Consider the following 16,254-nt stretch of genomic DNA (forward strand, 5'->3'; position numbering starts at 1 on the left):
AGAGCCAATGAAAATAATGAGCCATGCCGTAGCTACTGTTCATGCATGTGTCAGGAAGGAAGTAAGACTAGAAGTGCCCAAAATACTCAGTGTAAGGAAAAATAAAATAGCAAAGAATTCTATCAATTAATTATTTATTAAAAATACAAAGGTATCATGACTCAAAAAAATTCATACTAGCCATGAGAATATCGTATATAACCCAACAAGCTATTTGTTTTTATCACATTTCCTCAAGGCTGCCAAGTGGAACACCACAAATGAAACTCCAGGCAAGCATAAACTAATTAAAAAATGCAATTAAAATGCTAAAACAAACATGAATGATGTTTAATCCATGAAATGCAATCAAAATGCCATTAGAGTAACTGTTTTGAAATGGTAGTCATTTTTTGTCAATTAAATGTCAGTCAATTGAAACATTTTAAGTACAATGAATATTTTAGGCCAAAAACTTAAACTAGAAATAACACAGTCGACCTTATCCAGATAATTAAAAAAGGAATGGGGGCATCTATATAACATCACAGGTTCTCTTTCAGCATACAACTAACATTCACTCTTCCATACCATAAACTATGTTAGGTCAGTTGGATGGATATGCCCATCTTAGTCTCTGAGCATTGCGACATGAACAGTGTCCACAGGAATGTCAGTGCTAAAAGTTCATCTAAACAGTTATGATACTGCCAGACAATGAAAGAGCTTGCATGACATCCAGAAAGAAAGGAGAAAAAAAAAAAAAAAAAAAAAAGTTAAAATAACAAATAAAATAATAAAAGTAGCAGCCCATCCCGACTTGGTCCCTAAAAGCCCTACATGTGCTACATCATTCTACGAGTATGGATGTATTGGGAAGGTAGCCACCCTCTCCTGGGGTGCCGAAGAGTGGATCCAACTTGCCTGGGGACTTGGGGTTGCCTTTAAGCCTTGATCTGCTGTTTTGGCCGCCGGGCTTGCCATGGTGGTCAATTGAGACTTGATCTAGGAGCATCCGTCCAGTGTTTGGGTCCGACAGCCTTGTCAGGAGCTCGTAGAAGCGAGCATGACTGAAATGCTGCTTGAGGCGGTACAGAAGGTAGATGTCACCAATTTTGCAGTTGGACACGACATTGCACACAGTGTTCCTCACAGAATCCTTTGCACTCACTGGCTTGGCAATGCGGAGCATAGCCAGACGTGCCCATGGGAAGCACATAAGGGCCAGGAATATGATGTAGGCCACAGTCATTGCTGTCAGGACTATAAGCCACACCCAGAGGCCCAAAAACACTTTCTCATAAAGTTCCATAACAGTTAGATGACAACCAAGCTGTTCAGTTCTCTGACTGGTCAATTTATTGGCATGGCTGAGCTCACAACGGGCAAAGGGTGGGAACATCTGGGATATGTAGTCAGTAAAAGTTAGGGGATCTCTAGTGAAAGGAAAAGCCTGGAAGCCATATCTGAGGAAACGTCCTTGAAGGACGAAGTCCAGAAACTGGAAGCAGAATATGTCTACCATGAGGGCAATAAGGTTGCACGTCAAGTATTTGTAATAGAGCCCATTGTGTGTCTTCATGTTGTAGAGGATGTATTTGGCAGTTCTATCCACCAAGTCACGTTCCACTTGGTCATAGCGATGAGAGTTAACTGCCAAGTCCTCTATCAGTTTCTTTACTTTTGCATTTTCCGAGCTCTTAGAAAACTTTCGTGGAATGTAAAACATTGCTGCCATTAGCAGCAGGGTCCAGTGGATCCATCTATAAAAAAGTAAATATCGCCGCTTGTTGGATTCGGAATCGACATATGGATAAGACAGGCAGATGTTGATGTAATCCAGTCTGACTTGGGTTTCTGCGTTGAAGTGTGAGGCACAGGTGATGACATCACGGTGATACCAGGAATACCAGACAGATGAGAAGCCGCCTAACAACACCCAAAAAGTCCACTGGTAGTGCATCCTGAGGACCATCCCATCACAAGGGGCCGTGCAGGGCGAGGCCCTCTTATTGAAGATATTGACGACATTTCCGACAATTTGTCGGATAATGTCAAAGGATCTTCCACTCTGTCCTGGCATAACCATCCCTCTGGAAAGGAAAGACTAAATTACTTTGCCGCTATCATTACCCCCTGTAGTTCTGTTTCATGTCACACTATTTCACTTTTGTCTTGTTCATTCACCAGAGTCCATCACAGGGAGGGTTAGTGTAACTACAAGGAAGCAGATAAGGTTAGCACTAAAGCACGGCATGCAACAATCTCATTCATACGAGGAAATGTCAAGGAACACTAGGAGTAAGCAGGGAACTTTCACACATACACAGGCAATTAAGAGGGACAGTAGCCAGGACCAAATATATTTTTTAACACATGCAGAATATAAAACAAATCATTTACCTATTCACTAAAGAAAACCTGGTAACTAGTGAACCCCGTTAGAAGGCTGTTTTAAGCCAACTGTAAAATGAAAAATGCATAAATTAACAAGAGAAACATCAGATCATTGTGCCACCACAAAAGTGAAAGATTCTAATTTGGGAATATTAAAAAAGTAAGAGCTAGATTATTTACATTCACATAACAGCATTAGACTTGTTGTGTCTATGCAACTCAATTGGCAATGATGTGGAATGTAACAACTTGGGATTTTCATCACAAGAATTTAAACAACACTAAAAGAAGTCTAAATGCTCATGTGAGTGGGTGAAGACAGGCACAGACAAGCAGATGCTATGGTAGAGAATCCACCATGGCAGCAAGAGAATCTGCAAGCCTGACTCCAAATTAAGGGTTCTTGGACGCTAACTATGGTGGTGGTGGTGGTGGTGGGTGACGACGAGAGAAGCCCAACATACCAGAGGACAGCCACAGACCTACGAAGGGCTGTAAAAAAATCAGTGCAGCGACTATTCTTTATCTATTTTTTTTTTTTTTTTTTGCACGGCACAGATCTTGGATCACTAAGTTTAGTCAGGCAATTAATGAGTGACTTCCATCCCTGACACAGGTCAAAGTACATTAGAACTTTGGCATGGCTGGCAATGGCATACAAGAACATTCACAACATACAAATAAAAACGAGGTCAGTGGATAGTGCTTACCAAACAGTCAAGTCTGATGTCAATCAGTTTGTCACTTGAACTTAAAATTTCTTAATCCCCATAAAAACGTGCCTAATCATTTCTCAATTTGATTTCTGTATTAATAACTAATAGAAGAGGAAATCATGGGGGAGGGGAGTGGAATTGGTGGGAGTAGGTACCTTTATGAGGGGAAACCAATCTTGATGTATCATTAAAAAAAAAACAGGACAAAGTTCAGTGATGCAAAGCACAAAAATTTCCAAACTGTCAATTTAACAATAACTCAATCACACCCAATCAATACGTTGCCCCAGGCCTCCTGCAGGAGACCCATGGCTCCAGAGTAACCAGGAAAAAAACAACTGGGTTTGCCTGTAAATTAATCACAGGAGTCAATGTTGTTTAAGTAGGACTGTAAGACATGGTGGTCAGTGTTTCCTGTGTGACTGTATCTGGGGCATGTTTGCATTTGTTGCTATTGTTTTAGTGCTGGACAGTGATCCTGGTGCTGTCATGTTAAAGTGGTTCTTGTTTCTCTTAAGAAGCATTTTTCTATTGAAGCGACATCTGGAGGGGTTTGAGAGTATATGGAGTTGTGTTCTGTCTAACTACTTGTTTTGAAAAGTGAATGAACATTTTTCTATGGATGTTGCATGGTGTGTGTGTGTGTGTGTGTGTGTGTGTGTGTGTGTGTGTGTGTGTGTATTTACCTAGCTGTATTATACAGGAAAGAAGCTATGCTCGTGGTGACCCATCTTTGTATCTCTCAGCATCAGTTTTTTCTTAAAATCTTGTATAGTGTTTGCACACTGTTTCGTTGTCTAATTTATTCCATGTATCTATCACTCTGTGTGGGAAACTATTCCTTTTTAAATTTCTTCTGTAACTATCATTATTTAGTTTCTTTCCGTGTCCTCTAGTTTTACCGTTGTCCCATATTAACAAGTCATCCGTATCTAAAATTTCCATTCTTTTCATTATTCTGTAGATAGTCAGCAGGTCACCTTTCTCTTCTCCGTTCCAAAGTTGGTAGTTCTAATTTGGACAGTCATTGCTCATATGTTAGTTCGGAAAGAGTGGGTGCTAGTTTGGTTGTTGCTCTTTGTAACTTTTCTAGTTTTTTAATGTTCTTTTCTGTACTGGGTGCCCAGAGTGCCGCTGCGTACTCAAGTTTGGTCTTATTATTGTAGTTAGGATTTTCTTTATCATTTCTTCATCCAAAAAGGCAAATGCCACTTTGATTGATCTCAATAAATTGTAGGTTTCTCTGAATATTTTGTTAATATGCTTATCTGGTGTCATGTCCTTGCCAATCCTAACTCCAAGATCTTTCTGCGAGTTTACTTTTTTCACCTTTTCTTCACCAATTTTGTAATCTTGAGATATTCTATTTTTATGCTTTCCAAACTCCATTATCCTACATTTCTTTATATTGAATTTTACTTCCCACTCTTGGGTCCAATTCCAGATCTTGTTGCAATGAGTTGCAGTCTTCCTTCTTTAGTATCTTTGCATCATCTGCAAAGAAATTCATATAGCACTACACCTTCATCCATGTCATTAATGTATATGGCAAACATGATCAGGGCCAATACTGATCCCTGTGGGACACCGCTTTTCACTTCTTCCCAGTTTGTGTATGTATATGCATGTATATGTATGTATATATTGTACATTTTGGAATGGTATGCTGAAAGTTTTTAGTTTATAATGTATGAATGCATACATACATACATGTGCACATATTTTGGAATTTGCTCTAGTGTTGTGGTCACTATACAAAGTGAAAGATACAAACAAGACAAAAAATCCACAGCAACATTTAGAATTAATCCAGACATCACTGATAATTCATATGAAGAGAGAATATTCTAGGTCTGCCAACATTATAAAGAGGAGCGGATGCAATAAGTTTGAGGCACAACCTCAATAAAGGTGAAAGCTTTCAACAGAATTATGGATGAAGAAGCCAATGTTTAACAATACCACAAACAGGGAAAAAACTTCTCTCCAGAGGCATTTTTTTCTATAGAAAGAATCTTAAGGAATTTGGTAGCATATGGAGTTCTGTAGTCTGTGTTTTGTGAAGTGAATGCAAATATTTTTGTATGGACTGTTGCTTGGTATACATGTAAAATTGTATATGTTGGAATAGTATGTATTTTTGTTTATGCATACATACACATTCACACACTTTGGAATATGCTGTAGGTGTGATCTCCACAAAGATATAAACAAGGTAAGGAAAATCCAGAGAGCAGCATCTAAAACTATTCCAGATATTACTGACAAATTGTTTGAAGAGAATATAGGTCTCCCAACATTTGAGAAGAGGTGAATAGTTAAGCCTTGAAAATGAGGAGGTTTCTAGAATTATTGGTTCATAGGATAATTTGGACAAAGAAATTCTGATGTTTAACAAGGGGTGATGGGTCAATGTACCCATCCTACTTATTTTCTATTCAAGATACTGAAGATACTGAAGAGTTTGGTTTATACTCTACTTAACATCTGGTAGGAAATTTATGGACAACGGCTGAAAACAACTTGTTTCACCCTATCAACAACGAGTGGAAAAAAAAACTATCATGTGACTGACAGTTCATTTCTTCACAAAGGATATTTACCAAGACAAAATGCCTGCTGCATGTGTGTAACCAGTGTTCATATGTAGAAATATGAACACAGCTTAACAAAATGAAACCATTTCACTAACATGGTATAATGGTATATTGCAACAAGACTTCATAACTAGGAACATAACAACCAGACTTTTGCAAACCCCAACTTTCAAGGTCCTTTGTCCAACCAAAATACAATAACTGAAGAGTATTAAGATATCAACATACAAGTACAGGGATTTCTCAATTTAAGCAAGGTATACATTCCTGAAGGAATTGCATATGTAAAAATTGCATAGTGAACATTATTACTGAACTAAACTGTACAATACATACCAAGTCTGGAGTATTGCATTCAGCCGACATTAAGTTGAAAAATAAATTGTGGGATACCAAACAAACATATTAAGCTGCACGATTATGTAGCTTAATATCATCTCAGTCACTGGGTTACCCTGCCTCTGCCTGTGCCTCACTCACTGGACAGTCCTGCCTCTGATTCCGCCTGTTTTGCACTCATGCAAGAATGCTGTTATAGATTGTCGCTTCTCTTTTTTATGTTACTCCTTTATCCACTCGCATCCATCCCTTATCCCCATGCATGAGGGTGTGTGTATGTGTGTGGGATGGGGGGTGAGGGGCTGTGTTAAAAACAAATTGATGTAGCTCAAAGGGATATCTCCCTGTCTTATTCATCTCTAATTAAGTGGACGGAGGGGGGGTCACCAATTTAATGAAGCAGTGTTGCTGTGGATGTGATGTGTCTTGTAACACTGCTTCTGACCCAGGGCAGTGGGCAAAATGCAGGGATGACCTGTCATCCAGGAGGAGACATGATAAGGAGAGAAGGAGGTGGATAGGAGTGGAGTATGTGGGGATGGAATGGGTGGGAGTGGTTTTTACGCATTTGACTTTTGGCTACCTCCCTTGAAAGGGGGAAAATACCTTTGGTATATGTATTTATCACTTCTCTCCAAGACTTCTAATTTTTTCTCTATGTTCAAGGCATTACTAGATCTCTCAGGTGTACTGCCACTTGCTACAGAAGTCTATGGGTGCCTGGAAGCCATGGTAACAACTGCAGTAAGGCACAGAGAGGAGAGCAGACGTTAACCCTAGCACTGCACAAAGGACAGCATCTTGGCGGTACACATGGGGAGCACCTGGTGGCCCCATCACCGAATTAAACCAGACGTGCAACTTTATTTTATCGACAGTGTTATTTTAACTATGTTATTCCAAAACTGCACATTCTAAACAGGCATAAATTGAGAAATCCATGTATACATTTACCATTGCAAATGCATACACTAGGTATGCTTTACAATATCAAGTGCTGGGGCAAAATAAATAATGACATACATGCTTATTTGATTCGAGTCCCATTTATGGACAAAATGGAAAACTAGCTTTTTAGCGTTTTATCATGGTCAGGTGCTATTCATGGTGCATCACGGAACTTTGCAATATGAAGAAGACTGATAAAAATGTGAAGTGTCCTGTTCTTACCTGCTGTTCACTGCAGATTTAGATGGGGCGTTTGCCGAATTGTATGATGCGAGGAGCTGCCTTAATGACTGCTCCACGTCACTCATGTGCGACTACGATGTAGATGACACTAGGAGTACGTTGCCCGACAGCAGACACTACTCCAACAGCCAACCAACCCCGCAGGGCTCTCCACTCCGTCCAGGACTGACGTCAGCAACACGACATTGCGCCTGAAAGAATAAAGTCTTTTAAGAGGCAAGTGAGGAGCAAACACTAGTCATGTGTGAAAGAACAAGCATGTGTGTGGTCATGTGCATTTAACAGTCATATAAAGAAAAGAAGCAAAGCTCATAGACCCCTGTTTCACACTTTTCGTGGACTTGTGCATGCGCGAGTGATTCATTTCAATCTTGAATCACATGTTGGATTTGCAATCAGCAGCTATTACTATCCACAGAAGAGCTCAAGAACTTACAAATGGCCCAAACCTTACATGTGCTCACACCCTCAGCTCCTTACTCACCAGTTGCATGTGTGTGCACACATGCATCTCTTTTCCTACAATTCATCAGCAAGTTTTGGAACTATCAGTTGCCGATCTGAATTTCATGTGGCAACAATACAATTGCAGCATGCTTCAGCCCATGGGAAATCAGGTTTTCAACAATCTTCATGTCACATAAAGCGGAATGCTCGTGAACTTCAGTACAGTACATTACAAATTTCTCCAATGATCCTTTGAACAAGCTTCGTGACAAATTTAATCACTACTACAAGTCTACCTTTGCTTTTGCAATAAAATTGTCATAAATTAAGGCTTACTCGTACATCCAATAGTTTCTTCAGATTGAAATTAATTTCCAGTTCCTGGCTTAAATTGAATCCAATCCAGATCAGTTGCATTCCTTACTTTCCTCATTATCTATGCTTCTGTGACCAAGGTAACAATGGCTAAGTTGATGTTAACCTATACAAGGATAGTACCGAAGCAAATACAGACCCCTGCAGGACTCCAATGGTAACTTTTCTGAACTCAGATCTGTCACAACTGTGCTCATTCATTTTTTCTGGAAAGTCTCTTCCATTCTAGTAAACAGACTTGGATGCTAAAAAATTACAAAAAATTTGAGGTGCCTCATCAAAAGCTCTGTTCATCCATTTTTTTCAAGCCTCGTTTCCTTTTTTGCATACACATCAGTTAAACTAAACTATTTTGAGATGTTCTTTCAGTTTAAATGTACTTTTTAAAGTTATGCATATGCTTAAATATGGACCATTTCCGACGTATATCCTTAGAGCTGGGAAGTATTGTATTTCCCATAATTTACTGGTCCATAAGTTATATCCCCTTTACCTGTGTGTACATGTTATTTACCTAGTTAATATACATAAGAACTATGCACAAAGGGTGCCTGAATTGCCAGTGGTCAACTGATCTTATACTGTCCCATATCTAATTACACTTTTTCAAATTATACTAGTTTATGTTTTAATGTCCTTAAACTGTGTTAATTCCATCATACGACCTATTGTTTTCCTTGTTCTAAATGGTTCTCTTCAACTAGCATGTCACCTTCCATGGCACTAAACATTACCCTGAATGTTCGGTATTCATAAATTATAAGCAAGATATGGAATCTTCTCTATTTTGTGGAATGTCAACACCATTGAAGCATATTCCAGTCTAGGGCAGTTTCCACAGTGCATTTCTGGAATATTTTTTTCACAAGTGTCTTCTCCTTTGGTAAGCAAATTACTTTGCCTTATACAGTAGCATTTTGCAGATTAAATGGTGAAGTTCTCAATCATGCCATTACTGGTATACAGACCCATGTGGGACTCCACTAAGTTTCTTCCATCCAGACACCTTCACCAATGTCAACCCATCTTGAGATACTCTCAATACTCCCTAATTTTCTCTCACCCTCTTTAGTTACTTAACTCTCCCTCCTCAACCTATTTAACTACCCACCCATTTCTTCCTCCCCCGACTTAACCATCTACCTCGACCTCCCTACCTGCTTACTCTACTTGTCTTTCTCAAGAGTATGCACTCTAGACCTACACAGTCCCCTTGTGTGTGAGAAGTAGTAAGAACTTTTACTATAATTTTCTAAAGCTTAGTTATGCACGTGTTGTACTCCTTATGTTATGCTGAACTTTGTAATTATATATATATATATATATATATATATATATATATATATATATATATATATATATATATTATATATATATATACGCATACATTTTTTCATTCATCTGGACCAAACAAGAGCATCTCACATTGATATATATATATATATATATATATATATATATATATATATATATATATATATATATATATATATATATATATATATCTCAATGGGAGACGCTCTTGTTTTGTCCAGATGAATGAAATCCTCTGCAGCTTGTCAGAATAATGCCGTACATAAGATTTCTGCAAATATTTTGGTAACCCGCTGTACCAGTGATTGTCGCATACGGAGTTATCCTTACTAAAACGTGTGCGACATCCCGTTTCATGTCGCAACTTATTCCAGGATATTTTACATATATATATATATATGTCTGCTGGCGTGCAAGGGTTGCTGACTCCTGACCTACGAGTATATCATCATCTTCCCTAAATCCGAGGCAGCCTTCATGAAGCACCCACATCACGTTAACATTCACTCAAAAGAATTTTGTGAAACTTCCCCGTGTACTGGGTCAACTTTCAGGAGAGTCCAGACTGCAGGGTATTGCTGACAAATTACAGAGAATCACCTAAGTAATTTTGGTTCAGAAACTAACTTATGGACAAAACTGCAGCACTATTGGAGCGGTCATCGCCGTAACGATCCATTACATCATTTTCAATTATGTGCCTCATCTACGACATACGAAGCAATTCTAGGGTTTATTTTTTTTTTATCAAGTTCAGTAGTTCCGGCTAAATTACCAGAAATCCTATGGGAGTTCACAATGCAATGTTGACTGAAGACAACATGAGTTCCAATAAACCACATGTGTTCTTACAAATCATGTAAGGCAAAGATAAAACGAGTACAGGTGCAGGATCTGGAAATAAAAGAAATATGGCATAGTTCAATGTGCGAAGTAGCCATCGGAAACGTTCGTGCTTTCGATTTGAAGCGGGCATGTTAAACTGTACGAGTGTTCCTTCCCCGTATACTAGGATTTAGCAAATGCACACCCGAGTACTTTAAAATGTCACCTATACAATATTCATGTTATTCCCTAAAAAATAATTTAATTACTATTCACTACTGCGACTTGCCTTAATGCACCTTTTGCGCGAATTGCTGCATCAATATGGAGGTCCTTTGTATAACTCATCTTAACATAATTTTTAATTGGACATATATACTTGGGTTATACATTAAAGCTAGACAAAATTGTTAATTTCAGCCACACGTTTCATGCTAAACGACTTATCTACATGTTCCACAAAGCGTGCACAATAAAATGGAAAGCATTGCAACTACTCCACCGGATGGTAAAAAATTTGCACAACTCCCTGCGATTGCTTTACTCTGCTAGGTTAGTTTGTCCTACCTTGCCCCACCGCCCTGATAGTAAACCTTACCCCCTTTTCTTTAGCCTTGCCTACCACGCATATCCCTCCCTTAGTCCCTTACCGGGTGGCATGTACCTTGGCTACGGCCACTAACGAAGGGCGACACTAAACTTGTACAATATTACACACCAGATATATGCTAATACACATTCACCTGTCTGATTTTACAAAAAAAAAGTGACTAATGGTATAACCACATGTACAGTATTTATGATTTGGTGTAGACATAATTACACCAATTTCACAGGTTCAACGAGATGCGTTCCGCCATTTCTACAGGGATGCAGTAACCATCTCGCACACATGAGCATTTACGTTCCACAAGTACCACAATCTTATTAGGCATCATCATTGTAAGGTATTTTTCATACTGGATCTTGTAAGAATAGTACTACAATATATATGTGGAAATTAAGCCGGTGGGAAGAATTGGTTTGGACATTCGCAATCAAATCGCTAGCAAAATCTCAGCCGGTACAAACATCACGGCTGACCACTGGCATGGCAACCCACGCTTTCGGTGTGTGATGTTGAAAGCAGTTAATGATGCCCTACAACTTAAAAAAAAAAAAAAATCGATTCACCAGCCCTGTTATCACGATTACGGATGCTAAATACTATACAGCATGTGCAAGACAGTACTATGGTGTGTAAATGTGAGCAATTCAAATGAATGCAAATACAATGTGTATACAAATGTATACTTATAGGAAAATACATAGATTACGGTATCAAAATGTTGAAGTACAGCTATTACGTTTTGAAGATTGAAGCAACTGGCAAAAGAATACCATCAGTTGCATGGAATGGAAACCAGACTGGTGGGGGGAATAAAAACTAGCTTAAATTATAAAGAGCATGGAAATACAAGGGAATTTATTGTACAGACGAGTCATACTATATTGAGTTTGTCGTGGACATTGCCGATACTGCTGTTTAAATGTAGACCAACGTGGTTAGTACATAGATATCACAACCACTAAAAGGATACCTATGCCCTGAGTTATACAAGAAAAAACAAAAACTTGTAAATACCAAATAAGAACCAGCTCCATCATGCCAAAACTGATCTTCAAACCCAACAAATACAATAAGTTCTTTTACCCGCTAACGAATTTATTTTTAACTACGATGAGCAAACTATAAACACGTATGAGTCTGATATGGGCACGAGTTTGCATTCACGATTTGCCTCTGACCAGAGAAAGAGCCTACCCGACTGAAACTTCCCGACGTGCAACTTACGTTTGAAATCTTACATCAAAGCTTACCACAGACCAGACCTATCCCTACCAAAGCCCAGTGGCGTGTATTCACCTTGGCCTTTGGTTCACGTGCTGGTCTCGTGATCGAAAGCTATCCCTCCAGGAAGAGCTCGTAAGACCGATCTATGGGTAATGCTGTGACCACGTGCACACCCCCAACTACCCGCGCAGCGATACTGAAATTAATTCTGCCCTGGGCAGGATTCGAACCTCGACCGCCGTAGTGGCAATCAGGGATTCTACCAACCGCGCCGCCGTGCGAGTGGGAGGTCAATCTATTGGATTTTTTCGCACAATACCGTAAGACCTGGCAACTATCCAGGCGAAACAATAAATCATTACCCTGTATAAATTTAGGATTAAAAACGGGGTATACAGTGAACATGTATTAATATTCATATGGTGAATACACGGGTTACGTGAAATGAGCTGTACTGTGAAAAATATAATTTCAATCATAAACAAGAAAAAAATTACGCTTTCTTCAATACCTGTACATGGACCGCACAGGGAACCCATTTTCTTTTACCTGTAATCGAACGGGGTAAGGCGCAATACGTTCAAAGCTATACTATAATTGTCATTTCCTCGAACAGTATTTTATGTAAATTATCGAGTCATAAAAGAAAGCTTAACCGGGCCTTATTACAAAAAATACATTCAATATCACTGTTATCAAATTGCAACGCTGACGGTCCGATTTCAATAGAAGAAAGCGGATAATTTGTATTTAAAAAATCGACATGCTACTCAACCTATCAATGGAGACGAGATTTTAGCATTTCTAGTTTAAACCTGAAGGATTATTTGAAAACAAGATCTTACTACATCGCGCGTCTTTACAAAACCTACTCATGCATAAATATTGCGAATTAATTAACAATTGAATTCTGCTCACAAAACCCTCACAATTAAAATCTGAACAAGTGTTTAGATCCATGAAGTACATCTGTACAGAATACACAATTTTCTACGGGTACATACCCTGTAGCCGCATTTTCTATGGCTACATAACCTGTAGCCACCATCAACTGCAGTTACTGGTGGGAAATGTAAAAGGACATGGCCATCATTGCCTCTTAAAAATTATATATTTGGTTTAAAAAAAGCCTGTGAATGTTCACCACAATATAACAATCTACCACAATTTATGAATTTAATTTCTATCCAGGGCCTTAGCATGGCGAAATTGGTTTCGCTATTGGAAAACTTACAATTGCATTGCCAAGAAAAAAAATCCATTTGTAATTCTAAACAAGGTTTTGTTCCCGGATGCACATCTACATTTGTTTAGCACCACCCCCGCCAACACGATAGCAGCAATCTAAATTACCACGATTTCTTTAAATTGCCTCGATTTGGCGTAAACAATGTATTTTTCTGTTCTACCCTAAGTGTTTAACAGGGGAGAAGAATGGAGGAGCAAATTTAATTTGTCGCCGTACCCGGGCTGCTATAACGAGTTTACTGAATCAAACAAATTATGTACTCATACCCCTATATAATACAAGAGCAATATTTAAAAAAAATCACACGTCGAAACACATACGGCAAGAAATAAACAACGGCAGTGGGAGGTCTTGCTACTAGCTAATCAAACTCCACGGTCATTATAAAATGAAACGTACACATACAAGTCAATACAAATTGTCGTCTGCCATACCATGTTTAGTAGTCGGGCATCATGTGAGCACACACTAAGCTTTGTGGTCCACTTCAACATATATGCACATACACACAGACCAAAACAAGACTGACGCTGAACGCACTTACCGCCAATAGAGAAGCGTTCACGCACGCACACACACACACTCATACACCCGCGCGCAAGCGCACACTGGTGTCAAACTTACGGCCCTACCACCAGATGGGATGGCAAGCTGCCCCCCCTTGTGTTCATCCCTTGCAATTCTCCAACCTCACTACCATTCTCTGTAATCTCAATGCTCATTAATAATGGAAAGTTAAATTTGAATATATGAATTACGCTCAAACTCGAGTCACTTTTCCATAATAACTGTATGATGTCTGGCCAATTTGTGTTGACTCGTCCACCCAAGCGTGCCCACACTAACCTAAACAGCGGGCAACAAGCAGCACAGTTGCAAGACCAAGCCTTAGCACGGCGCCCGTAGTCCCTCACATCCATAACTTGGTCTAAATAATTTACCTTTAACTTTGCACGTTTAAGCACTGCCACACACAGCCATAAACTGGAGTGGAAACACTACATTGGCTACAGAACGGTCTCTCACAGCGCTCTCTCCTTTGTCTTCCTCGTCCGTTCCGTTTTCTTCATAACCTAGTGCTCTACCCACAAGGGGTTTTCACTTCACTGAACGCGTCACTGTTCACTATTTTCTTTAAGCACTTATTTACTTTAACACTTGCATGGATATTGTCCACTGAGAGAGTAACACTTTACCCACCAGCACGATATCCAGGGCGAGACTGGAATGGCCCTGCCGACAGCTGGAAGGGTCGAGCTTGTAACAGGAATTCTACCTTCCAAATCCACTCCTTCTCACGTGTAACTCCCAGCCGACTGCTCCGAGAATCGTCGTCTAGCTGTCCTCGATGGCTAAATTGGTTTGACTTTGCGCTAAACATTTGTTTTTCATTCAGCTGGACACATTACCTTCTCTGAAACTATTTTATGCTAGTAATCACTTTGATTTTATAGGTTTTGTCTTAGTTATAATATTACTTCATGGGGAATAAAGTTGATAGAATTCAAACAACTGGTAACCCCATAAGAGAACCAAGGGATGTGATTGGCTGCGCGGCAAGCCAATCACATCGCTTAGATCCCTACAAACGCAGTCTCGAACGTCACATTTTCACTATTTTTAAAAACAAAGTTAACACAAAACCACGGCTTAAGCCTTCATACTTGAAATAATGACTTCTAAACGATTAGTTTATTTTTTCGTCTGGGTATTCTAATATAACCACAGAGAAAGGCAGAAGATGTGTTGTGGTATCGCTATGTAAGCTCACTTCCCGCGATTTCACCGAGGCTTCATTGGTGCCTCTTCCCTTTGTTCTATAGGAGGCTACATAACGCAGGCAAACAGGCAACCCTGAGGAAAGGCAAGAAAGACGGGCGGCGGCGCCCACGTCGTAAGAACGGTAACGTTGTCTCAAACGTAGGATAGTCACAGAACCTTGGCTTAGCCCTGGGATGCATCCCAATACGGTGTATCATTTGCCCTGCATAACCTAGGTCCTATGGTGTCGAGATACATGAAAATATAATTTAAAAAAAAAATGAACAATTGAAGGCCACAGTATCCCTTTTAGATGGTTCTCTTGTTCGAGGTCAAGATTTTCGATATATTGAAATAACTGGTAATATTACTAAATAACCGAGTCATTGTGTCTTTATTATGCATACTTGTTGGACAAGTATATGTTCTAGCCAGGTGATACATCTGGATTTTAAGTTGGATATCACTAAAGAATCCCTGTCTTCCTTGGTCAATCCGATTTATTCATGACCAGTATGAAAATATGCACTATTTTTTTTTACTACAACCAGGCTATTTTATTCAGTTCTATGAGACCCTGTCGGTATGGAGGGAATTAAACACATCATGATTGTGTACGACACCTCAAAGGTTATTTCAAAAAGTCATTTGTGCGCAACTCCTTCACTAGTGAAAGGGTCAAGTTTGCCAATATTAGTGTGCGTGTCTTTGCAACACCGCTCCTCACACAATGATGCCGGCTTATGAGCATACATTTATTTCCCCGCAGTCTTGTCTGTCTCATTTCGAACAAGCGCTCAGCAACAACTTCCTTATACAGTATAACTGTTTGCGTACATATATTTTGTTTTAACATTCCTGTGTTACGGTTAACTTCAAGATACTATTCATTAGCTACAAGCGATATATCATTTATCATATTCCGTTATACCCGCATCTGCCCTTCTCACTATCGCTACACTTGCCCCCAGAGATTTGGGATCTACGGAACATCTGCATCCATGTCCCTAATACCCATTGTAGTCGGTTCCTTCGCCTGCTACCTTCATGTAAACTTTAGCAGCTGCTTAGACTCAACGTCGCTTCTGACTTCATCTCTGGTCCACGTCTCGCTCCAACAACAAACCTACCAGGCTAAGATGGAAGAGGCGTTGACTTCTTTCGAATCTATTCATGACCTATTTCAAAAGCAGTTAAAATTCAAAGACAAGGGGTTATTACTTGAACATT

At 39.4% G+C, this 16,254-nt stretch overlaps 2 protein-coding genes across 8 annotated transcripts in view; both read right to left on the reverse strand.

Moving 5' to 3' along the window:
• Nucleotides 1-1,064, reverse strand: part of LOC143035943 (innexin inx2-like) — a 4,111-nt gene extending 3,047 nt beyond the window's left edge. Inside the window, exon 1 of the mRNA XM_076203182.1 lies at nt 904-1,064. The gene's annotated coding sequence lies outside the window, so the exon portion shown is untranslated. The remainder of the gene's footprint in view (nt 1-903) is intronic.
• LOC143035942 (innexin inx2-like) lies at nt 118-14,618 on the reverse strand. 7 transcript variants are annotated; one of them, XM_076203176.1, is made up of 3 exons: nt 14,464-14,618; nt 7,199-7,410; nt 118-2,072 (listed from the first exon to the last, which is right to left on the reverse strand). In XM_076203176.1, exons 2-3 carry the CDS (start codon nt 7,282-7,284, stop codon nt 830-832), a joined length of 1,329 nt encoding a protein of 442 aa, XP_076059291.1. In that variant the 5' UTR covers nt 7,285-7,410; nt 14,464-14,618; the 3' UTR covers nt 118-829. The 7 variants fall into 7 exon arrangements, with proteins under 7 accessions (XP_076059291.1, XP_076059290.1, XP_076059292.1 ...); XM_076203175.1 differs by having other exon boundaries at nt 14,205-14,591; XM_076203177.1 differs by having other exon boundaries at nt 14,110-14,591.
• Between the last annotated feature and the right edge of the window lie 1,636 nt (nt 14,619-16,254).

Source organism: Oratosquilla oratoria, chromosome 19 (assembly GCF_046742065.1).
Source record: "Oratosquilla oratoria isolate Oo_2021 chromosome 19, ASM4674206v1, whole genome shotgun sequence".
Classification (NCBI taxonomy): Eukaryota; Metazoa; Arthropoda; class Malacostraca; order Stomatopoda; family Squillidae; genus Oratosquilla; species Oratosquilla oratoria.

What these genes read in the sequence shown, in the direction of transcription:
- LOC143035942 (XM_076203176.1), bottom strand. Translation starts at nt 7,284, where the DNA reads ATGAGTGACGTGGAGCAGTCATTAAGGCAGCTCCTCGCATCATACAAT. An exon ending in AAATCTGCAGTGAACAGCAG is followed by an intron (nt 2,073 to 7,198) that starts GTAAGAACAGGA and finishes TTTCCTTTCCAG; the next exon opens with AGGGATGGTTATGCCAGGAC.